Raw genomic sequence first — 25,343 nt, forward strand, 5'->3', positions numbered from 1 at the left:
AACTGTTTGAGGGGGTTGGACCATAACATAAATCAATCAAATAAAATCCAATTACGATACTTTTTATTCTGAATGCTACAAATGGAATTAGATTAACTCAAAAAGATGGTACATTAATGTCAATTTATAGTAGATATAGACCCTCCACTTGACTGCTCTTTAGTATGCATCTATAATTTGGTGACTGCCTGGAATACAGCAGTGGTAGGGTGGCCCAGAGGCTTGAGAGGCCGTCCAGTCACATACAGGCAACCTACATGTGTATCCATCCATCGACCGCCGGGCGTCCAGCCAAAACGTCTTTAAAGAGCATGATGCAGGTTAGACACCACTTTGCATGTTTATGTGGGACTTTTATGTAGCAATTAGGATTATCTTTTGTTTTTTGTTTTCCCCCACACATAGCTGCATCTAGACTGGTTTTTGTGAAGCATCTGCCACGCGCACATAAAAACCCTCAAATCTACTGTAGCAATAACACCTGTGATGATTTAATACACAATAATAAATAAATGTTCCCTCGGAACATTACCTCCGTACGCCGACCGTCTCGAGAGGCCGCTCACTACAGTAGGCTACATCAACTCCACTCTGCAGCTAAAACTCCTCCCCTCTGTAGCTGAAACTGCTCTCCTCTTGAGCTCCAGCGAGTGCCACTTGCGTCCGTCTCCGATGATAAAGTTATCCGCCTCAGACCATTCTGCAGCCGGCTTAGATGGTCGGTTCCAAATGTATCTTTGCAAATAGACGTTATTTTGAAAAACCAATTGCATATTGGGGGTCAACTAGTTTTTACTACTAGTTACGTTTGACTGCTGAAACTATAAAGTGCGATATTAACCATAGATAGAGCCCAAAGTAAACAGAAAGTAAAAAGTTGCCTTTGGGGGGGAAATGGAGTGGAGTTTTCTTTTTCTCCCGTCAATGCCGAAATGCATTCGGGGCAGTGTCAAACTATCGTACCAGCCAGAGAGACAAAATGTTATTGGTTTTGGTGGTAAATTATCGTACAAATATGATAATTACATCTGGTGTTTTGGAAAGTTTTCTGCTGTACACATTGACTGTATATTATTATTATTACAGTAGTGTCGTCACAGGTGTTATCTGCACAAATGGCTTTTTTTTGTGCATTATATTGCTACCTTTTTCCTCCATATTTCTGTGCTGGGGGCATATGTTAATTTTGTTTTAGTTTTTTGGGGGTATTTTCATAAGAATCTTGAGTCCTAAGTGTAAATATTTTTATTTATTTTTACCTGCACCACACTCTTTAAGCAAGAGACCGAACACCCACCTGCTCACTCTGGGCGAGAGCTGAACTGATTATCTGTGTATCTGCGTATCTCTTGCTGCAAGACAGCTTAGAGTAAGGACGTTAGATTCTTGAAGCTGAACTTGACACCTCCACTCTGTTAGAAATAACTTTCTCTGCAGATCAATATAATCAATATAATTTCAATATAACCAAATAATTTTAATATCAAAAGAAGCAACACATTTCAAATACATTTCACTCTAATACAATATTGTTCAGCTCTCCCCACTCTGAGAACAATTACATTATCCCTCCACTGTTCCATTATGCATCCTTATTGTTCGTTCCTCTCAAAAACACAATCGTAACACAACACTACTACTACCTACAGTACAGTACAGTACCAATACCACTAGGCAACTTTGTACGTTGCTGAGCCCGTTGGCAGTAAGAGGTAGGCTAGTCTGGCTACAGGAAGTTGGCATTTAGGATAAGGCCAGCCTGCCACTCTTCACTTCCTCTGGGCAGTACACATAAAGCACCCAACTCCTGAATTTCATCTGAGCAAAAGAGGTGAATTCATTCATTAGGGCAGAAGGGACAGCCAGTTGCAGCCCACTTTGTGATTTGGACTGATTACTTTTTATATTTTTATTAAATAACAATCGTGCCTATAGGGCAGCTTTAATTGTCTCTAAAGCACTCATAATTCGCTTCTCATTTCATTATTGTTGTTGTTGTTGTTATTATTATTATATTATTATTATTGTCATTATTGTCATTATTATTATTATTGTTGTCATTATTATTATTATTATTATTATTATTATTATTATTATTATTATTATTATTATATTATTATTATTATTATTATTATTATTATTATGACTAAGGCGATGGCGGTTGTAGTTTTCCATTAGAGACATAACAGAACTTTCAAATCTTCTTCCTTCAACCCAGGGTCAGCAGACGGTCTCTTCACAGGTCCTGGGAGAAATAGAAGACAATAGAGACAGTATGAAACTAGAACACCTTCGTCACCAGACACACACAGGGTGAAAAATGACAATGCATGTGGGAGGATAGAGAGTATGTTCCCCCCTATCATCCAGAAACTTAATTAATTTAATTTCTGCTTCAACATAACGGACTGACTAAATCAAGTATTTGTCTGAGAGGACAAATGACTCATCATTCCACTGTTTCCTAAAATACCCCCCCTTCTCATTCTCTCCTTACCTTAACCTATAATACAGTCCCAGCGGGATGCGTTTCAACACCACCATTATTACAGTAAATAAGCTCCATTTTCCTTTGGTCTTTGTGTTTTGGGGTTGCTAATGCATCTCCTGCAGAGAGAAGGGTTGGATCCTTGTCTGTCAAATTACTGCTATATTTTCCACCTCAGTGACTGCCATGTGTCTCTCTCCTCCTCCTGGCAAATTGGAATCTGCCCTTGAGGCTTGAAAATAATTACCCAGTCCTTTTCTCACATATCAAATCATGTGACATGAGTGAAAATCAGCTTACAAAGAGATTAAGGAGATCTTGTGAGAGAATTTGACTTTATCTCCCAGAATACATTCAACGCATCTGTCTCAACCTCTCCTGTCTGAACACGGTGTCTCTCTGTCTGTGTCACTGTTATCTCTGTCTCTCTCTCTCTCTCTCTCTCTCTCTCTGAGTGTGCCTCTCTTTCCCCCTTTACCCCCTCATCCCCACTTTAGCCTTACCTACTCACCTTATGTAACGCCCACTTGACCCATTGTGTCACAACTTCCTGTCCAGGGGACTGTTTTCCCTGCTCAATCTAGTCTGGCTCACCTGGTCAAACCTAGTTCGACTGACATATATGAGTCAGACTAGGTTTATGAGTCACAGTGAAAATACAATTCCGATTGTTTAACTTCCTGTTGAATGGCTCTGTCCAATGCATCCCTCCACGTCCTTCCTCCCCTGCCTCCCTCTCTCTCTCCCTCCGTCTCACCCTCTCTTCCTCCCTGTCTCACTCCCTCCCTCTCCCTCTCCCCCTCCCTCTCCCTTCCTCTGTCTTTCCATAGTCTTACCATTTCACAGCAGTGAGCAGGGCTTCTTCTTGGGTTTGGTGGGCTGGGGGCAGAGGACGGCCCGGATGGCCTCATCAAACACTGTCTTTAGGCCGCGCTGGGTCAAAGCCGAGCACTCCAGGTACTTCACTGAGTCTGCACAGACACACAGGGCAAGACACACACACACACACACACACACACACACACACACACCCACACACACACAACATCATATCAGAGTTGCACATCAAACACATACAATTCTAATATTGACTCAACATATTGGCAAGCTGGTCTAACCAGGAGGGCATTCATGACTAGTGCATTTTAGTAGTCGTCACTACTATTTTATTGATTTATATTGTTTATTCCTAAAACCACAGATTAACCATTAGTCGACTACGATGCCCAGTGTCGATTGGTGGTTTTTATAGTCGACTAGTCTCTGAAACTCCTTCTAATCAGCCAGTAGGTTGTTGGAAGTCAAATAGGTAACTATACTGTCAAGACCTGAGGGAACCGCATGGGCGCGACTGACCTATCTCCTTAGCCAGAGCCAGGCCCTGAGGGTAGGTGATGGGCGCCAGCTTCTTCTCCTTCAGCTTCTCAATGGCCTCCTTTTCGTCCCGCAAGTCCAGCTTGGTGCCCACCAGGATGATGGGTGTGGAGGGGCAGTGGTGGCGCACCTCCGGGTACCACTGCCGGAGCGGAGGGGAGGGTCAGGGGGACGGAAAGTGACAGGATGACGAGGGATCAATCAGGAGAGAGAGACAGGTGTGATGTGTGGGTGAGAGGAAAGGAGAGAGGGTGAAGGGAGACGAGAGAGAGACAGGAGGAGGTAGACAGCAGGTGGATGGCAGAGGAGAGACAGGAGGAGGTAGACAGAAGAGGGAACAAATCAGCTTGCTTTCATGAAATGTGAAATGAACATGACTTAAAATGTGAATAACACAAACAATGAGAGGAAAACGTTTTCACACCATGAAAGGATGATGTGCGACAGTAGAACAAACTACAATGCCCAAAAGGAAGGGGCTGCTCTCCAATCCCGAAGCCGAAGCCGAATATGTATATATATATATATATATATATATATATATATATATATATATATATATATATACATATATATATATATATATATATATATATATTAGATGAGCGGGCTGCAGTTATAACCGCGCTGACCGCGGATATCCCGATCATAAAAGTGAACACTCTGATTAATAGCGGATGGGTTGCGGGCGGGTGAAATGATGTATCATTAATGAAGAACATTCATATTAATTAGGTTATCTATGAACGTATTTTAAGCTTCATTTTTTGTCAGGCACATGTTAGCCGCCCATGGCAAGGACCCAAGGCAGTAGTAAGCAAATAGCCACGCATCAACGTGATGGATTCCTTCTTTCTTACTGCTTATGGTCAATGATGTCACCAGAACATCAAAGGAGTCTCCACTGAAGACACGTTGGAAGAGAAGATGCGACACGCTAGTATTATTTTCCCATACAGGTCAATCCAGTCTTGATCTAAACTTAAAGCTATAGCGTGCCCATGTATGCTACATGGGCAAGTGCTGGACTGGATTGTAATACAGCATGGAAGTTTATTTGGAGACTCCAGCGATCGCACCGACAGAGGCAGAAACCGTAAGTGAATCGCCAAATCGCTCATTTGTAGCGTTGTGAAATGTCGGGTGCACAGCGGGCGCGGATCTATAAATAGTACGAAATAATTTGTGCAGATTTATGGCGGGTGGATGGTTCACACGCGGATTAGGGTGGCAGAAAAGCTCATCTGCGCATCTCTAATATATATATATATATATATATATATATACATATATATATTAACAATAAAACAAAAAAAACGTGTGTCAGGTAGACGTTTCCCTTCAACGTCACAGACTGCAGCTAGGCCTATATAGCCTATAACGTCCGCTTGACAAGGGGGTCACAGGGGAGTTTTTCAATGGATTCTTGGGCAGGGTAAATATACTAAAAGTCTACTGAAATGAAAATTCCAGAAAGGGGTCATTTTCATGATGACGTCCATCGATGGGAACTTGAAATTACTATATACCTAAATTGCTATTCAACGTAGAAAGGTGGTTTTGGTGTCTAACCCTAGGTTTTATGGCTCAAGGAATACAACTGAATCAGTGAAATTACAGTCAGTTAATGATTTATTTATAGAGATTTTTTTGTATTACAAGTTTTCTGAAATGTTATGTTTAAATATAGTCACATATAGTGACTATATTAGTCATATGTTTTATAGTCACTCACGAGTTAGTAGGTGATGGGTTGGCTTGGTTCCAGCCTTAAAACTAAATAACGATTTTTTTGAAATGTCTATGGAGAAAATGAATGGGAAACTCACTTCCGGGGCAAAATATGTCATGTGACTGTTGAGCTCTATTGTGAGGCCATCAGTGATGTCACCAGTGATGTCAATTGCAATTGTGAGGTCATCAGTGATGTCACTCGGGCAATTGTGATGTCATCAGTGATGTCATAAATCCTTCCTGGGTGAGGCTATATAAGTGGTGGGAGGATCAACTTGAGAACAGAGACACGTAACAGTCCCACTGTTAGGATTTCTTCATAGGATATAAGCAAAGATGAAACTGATGTACTTGGTGTTGCTGATCGCCGGCACTGTGTTTGCCTATGCCGACGACAAGAGGGAGAATGTGGGAACCGTGGTAGGAATCGACCTGGGGACCACCTACTCGTGCGTTGGAGTGTTCAAGAACGGCCGTGTGGAGATTATTGCCAATGACCAGGGAAACCGCATCACCCCATCATATGTGGCCTTCACCAGTGAGGGTGAGCGTCTGATTGGTGATGCTGCCAAGAACCAGCTGACCTCCAACCCTGAGAACACAGTCTTTGATGCCAAGAGGTTGATTGGTCGCATTTGGGGTGACTCCTCTGTGCAACAAGATATCAAGTACCTGCCCTTCAGGGTTGTTGAGAAGAAGAGCACACCCCATATCCAGGTTGACATTTCTGCAGGCCAGACGGAGACATTTGCCCCTGAGGAGATCTCTGCCATGGTGCTGACTAAGATGAAGGAGACTGCTGAGGCTTACCTGGGCAAGAAGGTCACACATGCTGTGGTCACTGTCCCTGCCTACTTCAATGATGCCCAGCGTCAGGCCACCAAGGATGCTGGAGTGATCGCTGGTCTGAATGTTATGAGAATCATAAATGAGCCAACTGCTGCTGCTTTAGCTTACGGCCTGGACAAGAAGGACGGCGAGAAGAACATCCTTGTGTTCGATCTGGGTGGTGGCACATTTGATGTCTCCCTCCTCACCATTGACAATGGTGTATTTGAAGTGCTAGCCACCAACGGTGACACTCACCTGGGAGGTGAAGACTTCGACCAGCGCGTCATGGAGCACTTCATCAAGCTGTACAAGAAGAAGACTGGCAAAGATGTGCGTAAGGACAACCGTGCTGTGCAGAAGCTGCGTCGTGAGGTTGAGAAGGCGAAGAGGACCCTATCTGCCCAGCACCAAGCCCGCATCGAGATTGAGTCCTTCTTTGAGGGAGAAGACTTCTCTGAGACCCTGACCCGTGCCAAGTTTGAGGAGCTGAACATGGACCTGTTCCGTTCCACCATGACACCTGTACAGATGGTGCTGAAAGATTCTGACCTGAAGAAGTCTGACATTGATGAGATTGTCTTGGTTGGAGGCTCTACCCGTATCCCCAAAGTCCAGCAGCTGGGGAAGGAGTTCTTCAATGGCAAAGAGCCCTCCAGGGGCATCAACCCTGATGAGGCCGTGGCCTATGGAGCTGCCGTGCAGGCTGGAGTTCTGTCTGGAGAAGAGGATACTGGTGATGTGGTTCTTCTCGATGTGTGCCCCCTGACCCTGGGTATTGAGACCATTGGAGGAGTAATGACCAAGCTCATCCCCAGGAACACTGTGGTGCCCACCAAAAAATCCCAGATCTTTTCTACCGCCATTGACAACCAGCCCACTGTCAACATCAAGGTATATGAAGGTGAGCATCCCCTGACAAAAGACAACCATCTGCTGGGAACATTTGACCTGAGTGGTATCCCTCCTGCGCCTCGTGGTGTCCCCCAGATTGAGGTCACTTTCAAGATTGATGTCAATGGTATCCTGCGTGTCACCGCTGAGGACAAGGGAACGGGAAACAAGAACAAGATCACAATCACCAACGACCAGAACCGACTGACACCTGAGGATATCGAGCGCATGGTGAATGATGCGGAGCGCTTCGCTGATGAGGACAAGAAGCTGAAGGAACGCATTGATGGCCGCAATGAGTTGGAGAGCTATGCCTACTCTCTGAAGAACCAGGTGGGGGACAAGGAGAAGCTTGGTGGAAAACTGTCCGACGAGGATAAGGAAGCCATTGAGAAGGCAGTGGAAGAGAAGATTGAGTGGATGGAGTCCCACCAGGACGCCGATCTGGAAGACTTCCAAGCCAAGAAGAAGGAGCTAGAGGAGATGGTGCAGCCCATTATCAGCCAGTTTTACGCTAGTGCAGGTGGACCCCCACCCGAGGGTGGGGAAGGTGAGCAGGATGAGAAAGATGAGTTGTAGCTAGGTAGAGGTCAACTCAAGTTCTCACTGCCGTGCCGTCTCACTGGTAGAGGCACGGTGGTGATGAGCGACCATACTGAATTCTTTGGAAATACTTTTTGAAATAAACTAATTTAAATGTTGAGAAAAATATATAGGAAAAATCAAAAAGTGGCGACAAGGTAGCTCAGCAGGCCAATGTAAACAGTAATTAGAAAAAGGGAGCTTCTTGATGGCTCAGTGGTAGAGCTGTCGCCTCGCAGTCAGAAGGTCCTGAGTTCGATTCTCGCCTGGGACACTGCGGGCGCTGTGGTTGTGTTCCCCCATATCTTCAGTGCCTACTGCCCAGGTGGGGTATCTCGTCGTAAGGGCCTTTCTGTCTGTGTGGAGTTTGCATGTTCTCCCCGTGCTCCCCCAGGGGGGCTCCTCCGTATATAACCCCCCCCATTAAAAAAAAACATGCAGAAGATCAGATCGTCATCGTCATCCGACCAGTGACGACAACATCCGAAGTCGGTCCCCGGGCGCTGTACGAGAAAGCGACCACTGCTCCTGGCCTGCCCTCCGGAGGAAAGGACAAAGCCAGGATGGGTTAAATGCAGAGGACAAATTTCACCGGCCACCGTCAGCATGTGTGTGTTTGTGGCCCTCCGTGCATGTGTTGATGTGTAACCGTGTGACAATAAAAGACGGGCTTGTCCGTCTGAAATCGTGTTTAATCAGTTAATACAAAGTACATCTTCAGAGAAGGATAAGGGCACAAGAGACGCAACGCGTTTCAACCTCTGGTCTTCGTCAGGCTGTAGGGCAGAAAAGTTGGTTGCCGCACCTGTATAAGAGCAATACGTGGCACAAGGTGAGCTGACGTGGCATACGGAAGTGATACTGTGACGTGTGAGCTACGTCAAAAAACAGAAGTGTATAAGATAGAGAGGAATCCAGACAGAAATAGCACACTGGGCTCTATATACAGCATCTGTATTCACATCAGTGTATTCTCTTTTGTATAGCCTAAAAAAAAATCAAAAAATCAAAAATAAATGTGCCCAGCAATATTTTATGTATTATGCATTCACACTCACAGAGCCATTGTGGCTTAGCAAATTATGTCACAATGTATATGATATCACCTTCATAAGGTCTATGACATCAGTGCTTTATAACATCACTGATGATGACATCACTCTTTGCTCCACATGGTGATGTCTGGTAAGAGGCCCTGCCCACACTGTTTGATTGGCAGGTAATGTGCATCACTGATGATTTGACATGCCTGATGATGTCACAGACAGTGATGAGGTCATAAATGACCAATGTCATACAGTTCTAGATGCAAACCATCTAGAACTGTATGCCATCGGTGATTTATTACCTCATAACTGTCTGTGACATAATTTACTACTTGGAGAAGAAGCCAAGCACAAATTGGCTCCAGCCAGAGAAACTCCGATTGAGAGCACGAAACAAACAAAATCGAATGTGCAAATTTCTATTGTACTAATCTCAAAACCCAACTTTTCCACACGAGTCTAAAGCTGGAAACATGCTACTATGTCAGCATCGACTTGGAGCATTGTCGACTGCAGCTAGACCAATAGGCCTATATAGCCAGACCTATAGTCCTGACTTTTGGCGCGTAAATGTGTGTGGGGGGGGTTTACGCCATTTATATAAAACACTTCAAAAGGCATAAAAGTTATCCACGTTTGTGAAGAGTATCATGCAGAACCCAGGTTTGCATTTCCATTTCCACTTTTGTTAACCACAGACCTTATTTTATGCATTTAAGTGAAATCCCCATTCAAAAACCCCATAGACTTTTCCACTGAAGAAACAAATGGCGGCGATTTCCGGATAAAGCCTACAAAAATATGTCATCCCTGCGGTACTCTATTGGTTCAAACAGAAAACATAGTTTTACCGTTTTGTATATCAAGTTTATTGATGTGTATTACTTTTGTTCACTTTCGGCAGATGTCAGACATTCAATTGACTTGTGAAGTTGGTGAATTGATTGTTTGTTTGTCTTTTCCAGATTTTTTTCACCCCATATTTAGTGCAAATTTTTTATTTATTTATCCTGGTTGCTGCTCCACCCTCTGCCGATCTGGGGAAAGCCGAAACTGGCTCCATGCTTCCTCCGAGACATGGGCAGTAAGTAGCCAGCCATTTCTTTTCACCTGACAGGGCTTCACCGGTAGGACAGAGCACGTGGGAGGATCACGCTATTCCAACAAGTTCCCCTCCCTCCAAACAGGAACGACCAGAGGAGGCACCACTTCAGCGACCAGGATATTGCATGTTTTTTGGTGAGGGGTTCCTATATGAAGGAAACCCCCAGGGGACACGGGGCGAACATGCAAACTCCACACAGAAAGGCCCTTTTGACGACCCCACCCGGGCGGTGGGTACTTGAGGACATGCGGACGGGCACGCACTTCTTCAGCGCTCACAGCACCACCGTGCCCCATGATTAAATAAAGTTAAACTACAATAGCAACTAATAAACATATCAACTGGGTGACAGGCATTCATGTGACTAACTGGCTAGGTAACTAATCACTTGGGTGCCTTTTTTACTTGGCGACTACATGCAGATGACTAATCAATCACTCAAGTGACTTATTAACTGGATATTCCTTCAGGTGACTTAATAACTAGGCAACTAGTCATTCAGGTGACTTAATAACTAGGCAACTAGTCATTCAGGTGACTTAATAACTAGGCAACTAGTCATCCAGGTGACTTAATAACTAGGCAACTAGTCATTCAGGTGACTTAATAACTAGGCACCTAGTCATTCAGGTGACTTAATAACTAGGCAACTAGTCATTGAGGTGACTTAATAACTAGGCAACTAGTCATTCGGGTGAGTTAATATCTAGGCAACTAGTCATTCAGGGTTACTACTGTAACTGGCTGGGAGACTAATAATTCAGCTGACGTATGGGTAACTAGTCATTCAGGTGACTTATTCGTTTATTATTCAGGTAATACAGTGAGAGGAGCGGTGAGTAATGTATCATCCAGAGAGCAGACTCACCTTAGCTCTGACGTTCTCATAGGATGCTGGGCTCACCAGGGAGAAACAGATGAGGAATACATCCTGGACAGATGGAGGGGGTGGAGATGGAAATATTCAAAAAGAAATGAGGGCAGATTATATTATATGTTGTGAACATTAGATTTATGTCATTTATCTCACCTGTACAGATTTGTATTTTTCTGCCTAAGCTTTGCTGTTTATCAGTGTGCAATGACACTCAATATAAATGAGTGAGAATGCCATCATGGGTAACACTTGATAATAACTGCACGCTATGAAGCATTATTTAAGTATTAGTAAATAATTCATCATTTATAAAGCATTTGCTCCCACATTAATAAGGTAATTAGAAAGCATTTACTTTTGTTTGTGTCTGTTTTGTTAGTTAAGTTTGTGTGACCTCATCTAAAGTGAGGACTAACTATGCCTTAAAAAGCATTTACAAATTAGATTGACAGGCTGCAATACCAGAAGTAGTATCTCAAGACTCACAAAAGTCTCAAATTGTATCATCAGAAAAAGGAAACAGACACAACACAAATGACTTACTAATAGGTATTAAATGTGTGAACAATGCTTTATAAATGACAAATTAAGTATTTACTATTAATTTACTTAATGATTCATAGCGTGCTGTTATTATGAATTGTATTTGGGTTGTTCCTCTCTCAGATGTTGGTCACATGGTCTTCACACACTAAGGTGCTTTCAGTTAGTGGGAGGTAGCTCAATCAGTCTGTATGGATCAGGCAGTTAGATGGCATGGTTAGGCTCCTGGGTCTGAGTCCATATCATCCAATGACTGTTATTGTCATGGAGAGAAATAGTGGATTACAAAAGTGGATAGTGCACTTTTTAATGAGCAGACGGTGTGTGTCTCTGTGTGTGTATGTGTGTGTGTGTGTGTGTGTGTGTGTGTGTGTGTGTGTGTGTGTGTGTGTGTGTGTGTGTGCATGCGTGCATACCGTCTGTGGGTAGGACAGTGGGCGGAGCCTGTCGTAGTCTTCCTGTCCGGCTGTATCCCAGAGGCCCAGGTTGACTGGCTTGCTGTCCACCATTACGTTGGCTGAGTAGTTGTCAAATCTATGGGCAACATGTAAATCAATCAAAAATCAATCAGTCGCCCAGTCAATTTATCTTAACCCGTTATTTAATCAATCAATAATCATTTATTTAAGCAATTATTTAAGCAATCAATAAATGCTGTGCTGTCTCATAAAAAAGCATCAATGATCGACTGAAGTATGATATTATGAGGCGCGAATATTCAGTGCAAATGTCATAAAAAACTATGCCAATCTGGGAATCTACTGGTTACAGAAAAACTACATTTGTCTTGAAAGATTAATAGCCTATTAACTGACTGAATGGAAAAGAATGACAGCCACTGCAGAAAGACACTGTTGAGACCATATGTGAAGCAGTGCTGCACCCATGTGGTTAAACTGAAACAGTACAGTCTATCCATTAGCTTTGTATTCTATTTCCCTCAACTTCCCATATAGTACTTAACCTACCAGTAACAACATTTGGTGGATGGCTTCATCCAAACAGCCATACAACCTCATCACAGTGCATGGATGTTTAGTATGGATGGTAACTTTATTTTAATACTTGTAGAGTTGAGCACACATTCACAGCTGAACAGCCACAGTCTTCTACTGTTGGCCAGTGAGCAGCTGGGGGTCAGTGCCTTGCTCAGGGGCACCACAACAATGCAGAGGAAGAGGATACTGTTTCTCATTTACTTTCTGTACTGACATTTTCCCTGCTAATGTTTGAATGGTTAGTACTACAAAAGTGTGTGTATTTCTGTATGTATATGTATGTATATGTCTGTATAGTGTATAGATTTGACTATATGCGTGTAGTATGAGTTTGGATACATGTATTTTTTTATTTGTTTGTTGTGTGTGTGTGTGTGTGTGTGTGTGTGTGTGTGTGTGTGTGTGTGTGTGTGTGTGTGTGTGTGTGTGTGTGTGTGTGTGTGTGTGTGTGTGTGTGTGTGTGTGTGTGTGTGTGTAATACTCACACAGTAGGAATGTACTCCCCGGGGAAGGCATTGGTAGTGTAGCTGATGAGAAGACACGTTTTCCCCACAGCTCTAAAACACAGGAAAACACACACAGAACATGTAAGATGAAAATATAGCCTGGCTCCATGAGAGAGAGAGAGAGAGAGAGAGAGAGAGAGAGAGAGAGAGAGAGAGAGAGAGAGAGAGAGAGAGAGAGAGAGAGAGAAGCAGGAGGTGTAGCAAGAGATAGTAGTGCAATCACCACATGTATCATATACTGTAACATATGTTCAATATGTTTCGATGTCAGATTTTTGGTTGAACTGTTGCCCATCAGGTTGCTCAAAAAGGTTGCTTGCTGCTGTGTGTCACCACCTGACTGAAGATATGGCACCAGCAGAAAGAAAGAAAGAAAGAAAGAAAGAAAGAAAGAAAGAAAGAAAGAAAGAAAGAAAGAAAGAAAGAATGAATGAATGAATGAAAGAATGAAAGAAAGAAAGAAAGAAAGAAAGAAAGAAAGAAAGAAAGAAAGAAAGAAAGAAAGAAAGAATGAAAGAAAGAAAGAAAGAAAGAAAGAAGCATTACAATATATTGGCAGCGACTGAATGTTGCAAAGTGTGGGGTAACGCGACAGGAAGTGACATCAGCAAAGTGGAGCCACATGTCGCCAAGGCAACAAGCGGAGATCACATGACTGTGTGGGATGTCGGTGTGCCGTTTACAGAGAGGAGAGGACTACACCTGTTTCCTCTAAATCAGTGTGTGTGTGCGTGCGTGCGCGTGTGCTTGTGTGTGCGTGAGTGTGTGCGCATGCGTGCGTGAGTTTGTGTGCGCGAGAGTCAAAATGGTGTACCAGGAACTGATCTATTTCAAAAGCATCAGTTGGTGTTGAAAACAGGAAACAGTGAAACTGGCTGATCATGAAAGAGATGTCTCTCTCTCTCTCTCTCTCTCTCTCTCTCTCTCTCTCTCTCTCTCTCTCTCTCTCTCTCTCTCTCTCTCTCTCTCTCTCTCTCCTCTCTCTCTCTAGCTGGGTTTCTATCCAAATGTATTGCAAGTTTTAATCGAATTTTCAGAAAGTCGGCAAAATAAAATGCGAAACAATGCGTGTTTCCATCCACTGCTATTTTGTGAATTATAGAGCTGTCAATCACCTGGTGTTTGAGGCTGTCTGAGCTGCTGATCAGCTGCTAGACACGATATACTGTAGGCCTACAGCTCTGTTAAACACATCTAACGTTATTCATTTAAAGTTTCTTGATGATCTACAAGTAGACAAAGGTACCATAACGCCATTTCTGGATTATCAGGTGTGACTCGGCAAACTAATCCCAACCCTATCTCCAAAAAAATTGTAAAATAGCAACGCTTGTGGACCAACGTTGCTATGTTACAATTTCGGCTCTGAAATTGTAAAATGGTAATCCATGGAGCATATAGTAAGTGAATACAATTTCATTCAAGTCTAGAAGTGAGTCACCTTAAATTTAATATCCCAGTCTTCTTCTGTTTACCACGGCGGGTATTGTGCTGCACGTTCCATTATTTACTGTCTGTAGCCCTATTGTGTGGCGGCTACACACGGCATGTCACGTTTTGCAGTGATCAAGGCAAACTGTGTTGTTTTTGAATGGAGAGACAACGGAATATCGCTTAAACTGTTTCCACCGCACGTTTCGCATTTTCCTTTTATCGATACACCCAACTTTTCCGCCTCTCTCAAGCGTGAAAACTTTTTTGCGATATTTGGAGGTTTTTGCGAATTAGGCAGCGTTTCCACTCAGTTTTTTATGCGCAAATTGAAATTTCGCATCAAAACAGGTGGATGGAAATCTGACTACTCTCTCTCTCTCTCTCTCTCTCTCTGCTTTGGTCTTACATGTCATCTGGTTTTCCATCAGCTTCTCTGTCCCCTGGTTTCAAATCGGGGTTCCACAGACAAATGGGTGACATCACGGCGGCTATGTCCATATTTTTATACAATCTATGATTTCACTGCAGATGTGTTTTATACTGATTGTTGAATGTTTATGCCAACTTAAATTTATTTATTTATTTTATTTATTAGTTTATTTCTCAGGGACAATGCACACCAATCAACAGTAAGACTGTAAGTGAGCCAGAGTTAGCCTGGACGGCTAGTTTCCATCTGCTGTCCCTGGCCAGATGTTGAAAAGGCAGCCTAAAATTCAAATCAATTAAAATGCATGTGTTACAAAAATAAGAAGACAATAAAAACATAAAGGGATGATTAATACGATGCCATGCAGACAAAATAAAAGCACATATAAGCATAGCAGAACACATCTAAAACAGACACACCAATAAAAACACATAAGACACTAGAGACTGAATGCTGGGAGAAGTAGTTATTGTATTGTTAATGTGCACATGACTGGTTATTTGTGAGCCATAGTTTCAGGTGTCCTGTAAAGCAGTGATTCCCAGCCAGGGGTACGTGTACCCCTAGGGGTACTTGAGCAGCTTGCAGGGGGTACTTGGAATGATTGGGGAATACAATTGACCTCCAAAATGATAAATAAATATATATATATTCCAAGTCATTTCATAAGCCCATTGTTAAAATGTGATGCGTGTGCCGCAACTAGTTCTGCTGGCAAGTGTCAACTGCTACACTGTTCTGCTACTGATAATGGCAAAAACAACAACTAAAAAGCCCAAACACCGGCAGTTCAGTGAAACATATATTTTGTATAGATTTACTTGTATGTGATCATCAACACGCATGAGTGAGGGGTACTATTGTCATGGAAAAACAGCTCAAGGGGTACATAAGACAAAAAAGGTTGGGAACCACTGCTGTAAAGGAACGGTAAGTAGCAAGCTCTCTAATATGCACTGGTACTTTGTTCCATTCCTGCGTTGCCTTAACTGAAAATACAGAGTGGCTGAAGGCACTTTTTCTGCTCGGAACAACACAGTCGCCTCGAGTTGCACCTCTGGTTGCCCGGTTAGTATCTGACCTCTGTGTGATGAATGATCGGAGCGGAGGGGGAGCAGTGTTATGTAGAATTTTGTACACAAGGCAAAGAATGCAAGGCCATGCATTCCAAGGCCATGCGATGCCATGCAAGGCCATGCAAGAATGCAATCCATCATCCATATATCCATCCATCCATCAATCCATAGCACATTTTTTACATCGGCACAGGTTTAAACTTTGGAATAAAAAAAAATGCAATGACATGTCACTTCTACTCCGCCTCTGATTGGCTTACCCTCAGAACAAACAACCACAAATCAGAGGCAGAGTAGGGTGGGTCTTGAGTCAGACTTCACATCACTTCTTCGTCTAAACTAGTAATGAAGCATTGGATTGGTGGGAATTCCCCCAGAGATAAATTACTAATATAAATATGATGATTAGATATTGCATGCACTGGCCTCTCTGCAAATTAAACGGTTTACTCTTTACTGCATATTCAAACCAGTGTATCATATTAGAGAGACACAACTAATATATCTTGTGGTTGGTGGTGTCTGTGGTGACGGTGTGGCAGCAGTGTGGGTCACGATTGTGATGTCATCAGTGATGTCACTCAAGCAACTCTGATCTAGTATGAGCCGATGGCACACAGTTGCACGATGGCGCCTGGGTGGGTCTGCCTGCGTCTGTCAGTCAAGATTTTGGAAGCCTGTGGAGCGGGCGATTTCCATAACTGCAGCCATGGCGCATCATCTCCAGAGTCTCCACCTATACTCTTATGATGTCAGATATCTTTTATGACTTTGCGACTTGTTAATGTGTTTAGTGTCTTTTAACGTCCAAGAATTGAAACTAAACATCATCCACCTATGTGTCAGATGGGACTTGATTAAGGTAATTAATTTGGTCATCCTTGAGAAAATAACGATTTGTGTAAGTGCTTAACGTGATAATTTTAATATCCAATCAATTCAACTAGACAATCCAATCCATCGTTTTTAAGACTGACGATAGAATGTCATAGTACTAAAAAATATACTAAATATGATATATAAGTAAGTTCTTGACATGTGTTTATTTAATAGACTCTAAACTAAACTATCATCCATCCAGAGAGCCCAGTCACTGCAGCAAGCTGGCTCTATAGAGAGCTAAAGTGAACGTCACTTCATGCTTCAGCACTGTGCCAGATACTTTCATCCGCCATTTATTTTCCCATAGACATTTTGTAAAATGCTTATAAAAAATGTTTTACTTAACAAACAGTTCAGATATAGGAACAGGAGAGACCACATAACATTTCACTCGAAAACATTGAAAAAATATTTTCTTTAAATCCGCAATCTTTTTTTACATTTTGGCCTGAGTGAAATGTTTTGTGGTCTCTCCTGTTTCTAAATATATCTGAACCGTTTGGTTTGAACAAGTAAAACCATTTTTGTAAGCATTTTACGAAATGTCTATGGGAAAATAAACGGCGGATGAAACTCTCTGGTACAGTGTTGAAGTAGGAAGTTCACTTTGGCTCTCTATATAGGCCATATTTCAGCAGCATGGTGGCTTCTGTACACAGTGACTCAATGAGAAGTGAGTGGCTTCCCCACCTGAGGCCAAGTTCCTCTTAATGAACACTTTATAATGACTCTGTCTATGTGCTCAAACTTGTTTGGTCACACAGAGAGAGAGAGAGAGAGAGAGAGAGAGATAGAGAGAGAGAGAGAGAGAGAGAGAGAGAGAGAGAGACACACACACACACACACACACACACACACACACACACAAACAATAAAGTTGCTGTGTTTCTTTAAATAGATAGCATTGTCTCCTTGTGTTCTATACAGTATAAGCAGAGCCTTCTTGTCGTGAAGAGGAAAAGCACTCTGTACTGTAACTCTTTAAAACTACAAAGGCCAAGAAGCAGCAGTCACATAATGGATGGCTTGGAAATGTTTCGACTTTTGAACATTTGAAAATGAACCACATTTGGTCAATAAAAACACACACCAGGAAATAGTACAACTATAAATCCATCCACCGGCCTTTACAGGAACCAATTAATGATCAGCTTCAACAACAACCAACACAAAAGTGGGAGTTTTGCTGTGTTTTCATATACTGTATCTATTGTATTCTGGCTGTTATAAGCCAGTCCCAATAGGGTTTCCCGGGTATTAATCTACATATGCCGAGGTAGTCAGCCTGTAGCATGACAGCATTTTCCTGCATGTTGTGGCCTGCTCAGCACATCGAGCACTCTCTCTCTCTCTCTCTCCACTGCTGGATCAACTCTGTCACACAGACACCTAACATCTGCACGTCACACTTTATAGATCACCTTCTCACCTTCTTCATCTCCTGATCTACATAGAGAGTAAGTCGTTGAGTTGACGCTGTAGCACACAACCACACCACAGACTGTCCAGGGTGGTTTAAATGATCACCCATAGTCCATTACCAAAAGATCTGCTGGCTGGAACACAGGCCAAGGCCAAATACTATAGCTCTCCCTCATCCATCCAACACCTGATGCTTCACACTGGAAAGGCAGCAGAGACGTTAAAAGGTAAGGTAATGTAAAAGTCAAAGCGTACCCATCTCCCACGACCACACATTTGATAGCCTGCATCCTTCTCAGCTCAGCTCCGCTCAGTCGCTGCGTCTGGGTTCTTCACTCTTTGTGACAGCTTCAGAGGCACAGAGGGAAGTGCAGACACAACTCAGCATGCACTTACAGGAAGTTGTTACACACCTCCCTCCCTTCCTCCTCCCCTCCCTTGCTCTCTCTCTATCTCCCTCTCTCTTCCTTTATTTTCGCCCGCCCTCGTATCTCCTTCGCTTTTTTTGCAGAACAGCAGAACATGTGCAAACAGTGTGCGAGGGAGATAAAAACATAAGTGCAATGCAAACAGCAGGGTGTAAATATGTCCCATTGAGATCATGGGAATAAGGAGAGTGCTGCAGTAGATAAGAACTTTGAGAAATCTGTCAATTCAATGGTCTCGGTGTGTTTGGAAGGTGAGAAGGTCCTGATAGAATTCAAATACTATACATGTTGGGCTTGGTCAGTGTATGTTGGTGAATATCGAATTGAGGGCGGGGCTTCCTCATTCTTCATTCTGCAGGCATTCACAATGAGTCATTGCATACATGCAAACTAAACATAATAAACATGGTCAATAGGCCTTTTTCACAGCAGCCATTTTGTGTCTAAAAGGTGCAACAAAACATTCATTAGGGTTTCCAACTTCCAGTCCATTTAGGTGTTCCAGCTGTGCTGGGGCCCTAATTAGAAAGTTGGTTGCACCTGTGTTTACCCTGCCTTTTAGACACAAAATGACAGCTGTGAAAAAGGCCCATTGTAATGAAAACTAAACTATTGCAATTTTTTCCAAGTTTAGTTTAGCGTAAAGTGATACGCCACGGTAACACACACACATGCGTGATGTATAATGTGATGTTGCTTTTTGACCACTAGGTGGGGTTTTAGCACAATGTTTGTCACTCATGGGTCATGACCAAACACTTCAGAGGATCTGTTTCTTCAACTGTTAGCCTACATCTCTCCACCTTGTGTCTGTTCCTTATTTGAACACATTGTCATACTCTATATCAGTAGGCAAATCTACAGTTTATGCACTGTCATACTCTATATCAGTAGGTGCATCTACAGCTTATGCACTGTCATACTCTATATCAGTAGGTGCATCTACAGCTTATGCACTGTAATACTCTATATCAGTAGGCGACTCTACAGCTTATGCACTGTAATACTCTATATCAGTAGGCAAATCTACAGCTTATGCACTGTCATACTCTATATCAGTAGGTGCATCTACAGCTTATGCACTGTCATACTCTATATCAGTAGGTGCATCTACAGCTCTGTCATACTCTATATCAGTAGGCGACTCTACAGCTTATGCACTGTAATACTCTATATCAGTAGGCAAATCTACAGCTTATGCACTGTCATACTCTATATCAGTAGGTGCATCTACAGCTTATGCACTGTCATACTCTATATCAGTAGGTGAATCTACAGTTTATGCACTGTCATATCAGTAGGTGAATCTACAGCTTATGCACTGTCATACTCTATATCAGTAGGCGACTCTACAGCTTATGCACTGTAATACTCTATATCAGTAGGCAAATCTACAGCTTATGCACTGTCATACTCTATATCAGTAGGTGCATCTACAGCTTATGCACTGTCATACTCTATATCAGTAGGTGCATCTACAGCTCTGTCATACTCTATATCAGTAGGCGACTCTACAGCTTATGCACTGTAATACTCTATATCAGTAGGCAAATCTACAGCTTATGCACTGTCATACTCTATATCAGTAGGTGCATCTACAGCTTATGCACTGTCATACTCTATATCAGTAGGTGAATCTACAGTTTATGCACTGTCATATCAGTAGGTGAATCTACAGCTTATGCACTGTCATACTCTATATCAGTAGGTGAATATACAGCTTATGCACTGTAATACTTTGTATCAGTAGGCAAATCTACAGCTTATGCACTGTCATACTCTATATCAGTAGGCGAATCTACAGCTTATGCACTGTCATACTCTATATCAGTAGGCAAATCTACAGCTTATGCACTGTAATACTCTATATCAGTAGGTGAATCTACAGCTTATGCACTGTCATACTCTATATCAGTAGGCAAATCTACAGTTTATGCACTGTCATACTCTATATCAGTAGGCAAATCTACAGCTTATGTACTGTCATACTCTATATCAGTAGGTGAATCTACAGCTTATGCACTGTAATACTCTATATCAGTAGGTGAATCTACAGTTTATGCACTGTCATACTCTATATCAGTAGGTGAATCTACAGCTTATGCACTGTCATACTCTATATCAGTAGGTGCATCTACAGCTTATGCACTGTAATACTCTATATCAATAGGTGAATCTACAGCTTATGCACTGTCATACTCTATATCAGTAGGTTAACAGTAGGTGAATCTACAGCTTCTTGAAAAGCAGCCAACGCCTTTGTCAGACCAACCATAAGAAACATACACAAAACATTTACATTGTGACAAATCCATAGGAAATTCATTTGAACACTGTCGTGACTTATACATGCGTCTATGGCACTTAGCATTTGTGGTATTTTTATCATGTTAGTATCTCCCAGGGATATTGGGATCATTTTCAACCAGCTTTGTACAAAATCAGTAGTATATCAGAAAACTGTAAACCGTTTTGCAGGCATTCATTTAGTTTGACAGTTATTGATTTGAGTGCAGTTGTGGACCAGTGATGTCATTTTGTGCATGCATGACATCACTGGTCCATAACTTCTCTCAAATCAACTCTCAATAACTGTCAACCTAAATGAATGCCTGCAAAACTGTTTACAGGTTCCGGATATACTACTGATTTTCAGTGTTGGGGAGTATGAACTACGTAGTTTAACTACATTTTGCAGTAGCTTGAGTCAAGTACTTCAACTACTTTTTGGTCAGTTTTTTGTAGTTTAACTACTCAAACTACAAACTACAATTTTCAGCAATAACATTTATTATTTTACCATTACTGTTGAACCAGAACCCCCTTTTTGACAGGACTGCCCCTTTTTCTTTCATCCTGATCGCTTTGAAGGCAGCATAAACCGTGAAGGCAGCCAGGATCCCACTAACGTTACTCTACTTCTTGACAAGACACACAGCCACAGCCTACTGTATGCTGTCTCTGATTGGCTTGCCATGATATTTTTACCCTAACCTTAACCAATTGTAGTCAAGTCTTTACTGTTGATTTGTCTGATAAAACAACCCAGAAGAACCCAGATTTGTTTACAACAACAAAAATATAACATTGAATGTATTGGATGTAAACTATTGCAATAAACTCAATTGAGAGGCATATTTTTGCTGGCATTGTGCTTTTTTGTAGGCTATTATATTTTATTTCACATGTAGGCTAGGCTATACATTGTCAATTTAATTTTTTTTAACAAATTGCAGTTTGAACTACTTTTTCTGGGTAGCTTGTAGTTTCCTAAACTACATTTCTCCCAGGGTAGCTTTGCTGTAGTTTCAACTACTTCCATTGTGAAGTAGTTGGTAGCCTCCTGAGCTATGCTTTCAAAGTAGCTTCCCCAACACTGCTGATTTTGTAATGATATAGCTGGTTGAAAATTGTGTTCCTGTAAGTGTGACAGTCTAAAAAGCAGAAGCGTATACTGTCAGTCGTCATGCAGCATGTGCTGAAAACCTGTGCGCCTCTCAGACTTCTGCTTTAGTCAGAAGCCTCAAACTGCATCAGTTAGTTATCCACAGTAACACAAGTAAACTGATTTTGCCTTCAAAATAAAAGTCAAGTGTACAATTTGCAACTTTAAAGTGTAACCTACCCCCCAAAACACTTTTTTTCAGCTTTTAACCAATATATATGACTTTGGGGGTGGTGTGTGAAGAATTCTGGTCAAAATTTCCACATTTGAGACCAAACTGTTGCCATTCTACCATTTGTATCATTTTTCAGCAGCATACATGGCATAAGTTCAAACAGACAAAACAAACTTTTCAAACAGTTCACCTTTTTTATGTTTGCGTTTACGTATTTTCCTTTTGATGAAGTCTATTAGACTGTTATGTTTACTGTTTTTTCACTTTATGTATTGTTTTAACTGTTTGAAATAAATGGTTTCAATCAATCAATCAATCAATAAGTGCCCTCTATGGGTGGAACACTGCTTTTTTTGCCCTCAAATGAATGGGAGATTTGGTACAACCTGACGTCACGTTGTCCCCAAAGACTATGGGATTTCAAGATAGTTACTCCCCCCCCCTGTACCCTTTCCCAGCTCCTCACAACTCCAAGCCTATTCCCATGATGTCACAAGCATTTTCCTACCAATATGGTGCTCAGCTCATTGGCTGTTTGTGTCACTTGACCTGTTAATCACCTGTTAATTGATTACAATCGCCTGTTATTCTCCTACCAACTCCTATGTAACACAATACTATCAATAAACGCCACTATAATCATAAAAGGAAGGAAATGGCATTGTGTTGCTGTAAATCATTCCCAACCTTTTTCATACTAAGGAGCCCTAATTTAGTTCACATTGTGGCAATGAACCCCCATATGATGAGATTTGGTCTCTCAGATGCAAATCTTATTTTTTTTATTTTTTTTTATGTAGCCTAGATATGATTTTGTCCAGAATTCCATATATATTAGGTTGAGAGACAACAGAGAATGCTGGAATCCTCTCAAGGACCACTGGTGGTCTTCTGTGCCCCACATTGAGAATTACTCAACCACTTGATTGTGCCGAGAGAGAGAGAGAGAGAGAGAGAGAGAGAGAGAGAGGAGGAGGGAGGGAGGGAGGGAGGGGTTATTGTGTGTTTGCAGCAGCTCCGACCCCCCGCACCAAAGTGAGCCTCCCCTCACACAGCGACTTTCATCCCCGCCGTCATTTCTGCAAACAAATCTCATCGCAGTTTAACACACATGTAAAATATAACGCTATACTACGACGTGACAACGTGACAAAGCTGCTCTAAACACATCGGCTACTATAATATATTTCCCTGCATCTCATACTGAGAGATTAGATCGGTATTAAGTTTGGACAGACTGGAATGGATTGAGCCGAGGAGGAGGAGGGAGCTCTGCAGCTCTGCCCTGCGCTGCGCCCGAGAGGAAAAATCAGAGGTGCAGTAACTTTTTTACAAGAATCACGAAAAGCCCCCAAACGAAAATTTAAAACGGATTTCATGGCGCGGTATATGGCAAGTTGGACGAGGGAATGACGCGGAGAAATCTCGCATTGTGATTACATGAGCGTGAGAGCGGGGCGTTTGTCCTGACTATTGTGCTGTGCTGCGGTCTCGCGTCACTAGTCTCTTTTAACGACAGTTACAGAGCCCCACATACACACAAAGGGAACCAATAAAGTGAATTTCTAGTTCGCCACTGATTGACAAAATTGATATAACTTTCAACCATTTTGAGCATCGCTGTTTCCATACAGGCCACCAGCGTTGGCTAGTTGTTGATATTTATAAAGATTTTGGAGCTCTCGTAACTTTGTCTTGTGATGTTTTGGGGAAACTGCGGGAAAACTGTCATGGCGTCGATTTCCGGAAAAAAGTCCTGAGCTGAGCACAGCCAAAGAGTATTAGTGAGACAAGAGGATACGTCATTTCTTGGTTTTTCCCGTAGGTTTTTTCAAATCAAGCAGCATGCCGTTTTGTTACATATCTGGGTGGTAAGTCCCCCTTTAAATGAAAGAATCATTAAAGGGAAATGAGTAAGCTCTTTAGTGCCACATAGAACTGAATAGCCATAGTGTTCTGTAGGGTTTGATGGGGTTGTTGGCCAATATGGCTCAGTGATTACGTCACTGGCATCAAGACTGGTTGTGATTCCTACATGTTGCCAATCAGAGATAATAGATTATTACTTTAGACCCCTCATAATCATATCACAATATCCAGTACAGACACAGTAGTACACAGTGGTGTAGTCAGGAATGTCATACCGAACCGACCTGGATAGCTAGGCTTAGATAGTGAGGTAATATGCAGTTGTGCGGTGGTAGCATGGAGGGGGGTGTTTCCAGGACGCTGGATTACACCGTTAAGCCTTCTTGAGGTGTCGTGGGCCTAACTTAACGAAACGTCGGTGAAGGAAGGTGCCCACTTGAAAACTCCAATGACATGCTTCATACTGCTGTTGGCTAGGGTAGGTAACTGGTGATTTGTGTCTTGTTTATTAGTTTGTTAGCTTGTTAGCTTGTTTTATTCTGGATTGGGCTTCTAAATGTGTTTTTCCTCGGATTTTGGCACAAGGGATAGTAACATCTTGTCCTGTGTATTAATTAATTTAAAAAAATAGACCCCTCATAATCATATCACAATATCCAGTACAGACACAGTAAATATTGGTTGAACTAAAGCTGTAACATTGAGACATCTAATAATTAATAAGGACAGGATGCTCTCTTATAAAGCTATCAAATATGAAAGAAATTGAAAGTTATCCAAATAGCTATGTTTGAGAGTTTGGGTTGTATTAAGTTAAGTACTGCAATTTTGATTAGTTATTAAATGTAATGTAATGGATTAATGGGTTTTTAAAGTATGCCCATCAATATTTAGCAAAACTGTTGACAACAACAACTAGCATCGATAAGGTATTTTAGATTTTACTGAACGTAAAAACAAACATTGATACCAATAACACCATAACAATGGGGCCTCTATCTCTCTCTGGTTGCTCCACTACGTTATGTTAAGGTTTCGATTCAGGTAAGATTAAGGTTTTATTTTGAAAATCCTGACCAGATCAAGTTATACTTTTCACTGTGTGTGGCTTGACGCTGACGCTGGCTTGACACTGTGATGATGGAGGGGGAAGAGGTGGAGTTAAAGGGGACCTCGACTTCGTCCCAGCGTCGCTGCACTTTGTGCT

General features: G+C 42.1%; 1 protein-coding gene and 1 pseudogene across 2 annotated transcripts; one reads left to right on the forward strand and one right to left on the reverse strand.

Moving 5' to 3' along the window:
- Nucleotides 1-59: 59 nt before the first annotated feature.
- Nucleotides 60-18,602, reverse strand: LOC310776013 (ras-related C3 botulinum toxin substrate 2). The gene is made up of 7 exons (XM_083636159.1): nt 18,475-18,602; nt 12,955-13,026; nt 11,888-12,005; nt 10,920-10,982; nt 3,845-4,004; nt 3,325-3,459; nt 60-2,245 (listed from the first exon to the last, which is right to left on the reverse strand). Exons 1-6 carry the CDS (start codon nt 18,507-18,509, stop codon nt 3,329-3,331), a joined length of 579 nt encoding a protein of 192 aa, XP_083492285.1. The 5' UTR covers nt 18,510-18,602; the 3' UTR covers nt 60-2,245; nt 3,325-3,328.
- Nucleotides 5,933-7,897, forward strand: LOC310776012 (endoplasmic reticulum chaperone BiP pseudogene; annotated as a pseudogene). The gene has a single exon. The product of its transcript is annotated as an endoplasmic reticulum chaperone BiP pseudogene (transcript).
- Nucleotides 18,603-25,343: the final 6,741 nt, after the last annotated feature.

Source organism: Poromitra crassiceps, assembly GCF_964638095.1.
Source record: "Poromitra crassiceps genome assembly, chromosome: 4".
Classification (NCBI taxonomy): Eukaryota; Metazoa; Chordata; class Actinopteri; order Beryciformes; family Melamphaidae; genus Poromitra; species Poromitra crassiceps.

What these genes read in the sequence shown, in the direction of transcription:
- LOC310776013 (XM_083636159.1), bottom strand. Translation starts at nt 18,509, where the DNA reads ATGCAGGCTATCAAATGTGTGGTCGTGGGAGATGG. An exon ending in GGGGAGTACATTCCTACTGT is followed by an intron (nt 12,006 to 12,954) that starts GTGAGTATTACA and finishes TGTTGCCCATAG; the next exon opens with ATTTGACAACTACTCAGCCA. An exon ending in ATGAGAACGTCAGAGCTAAG is followed by an intron (nt 4,005 to 10,919) that starts GTGAGTCTGCTC and finishes CCGCTCCGGCAG; the next exon opens with TGGTACCCGGAGGTGCGCCA.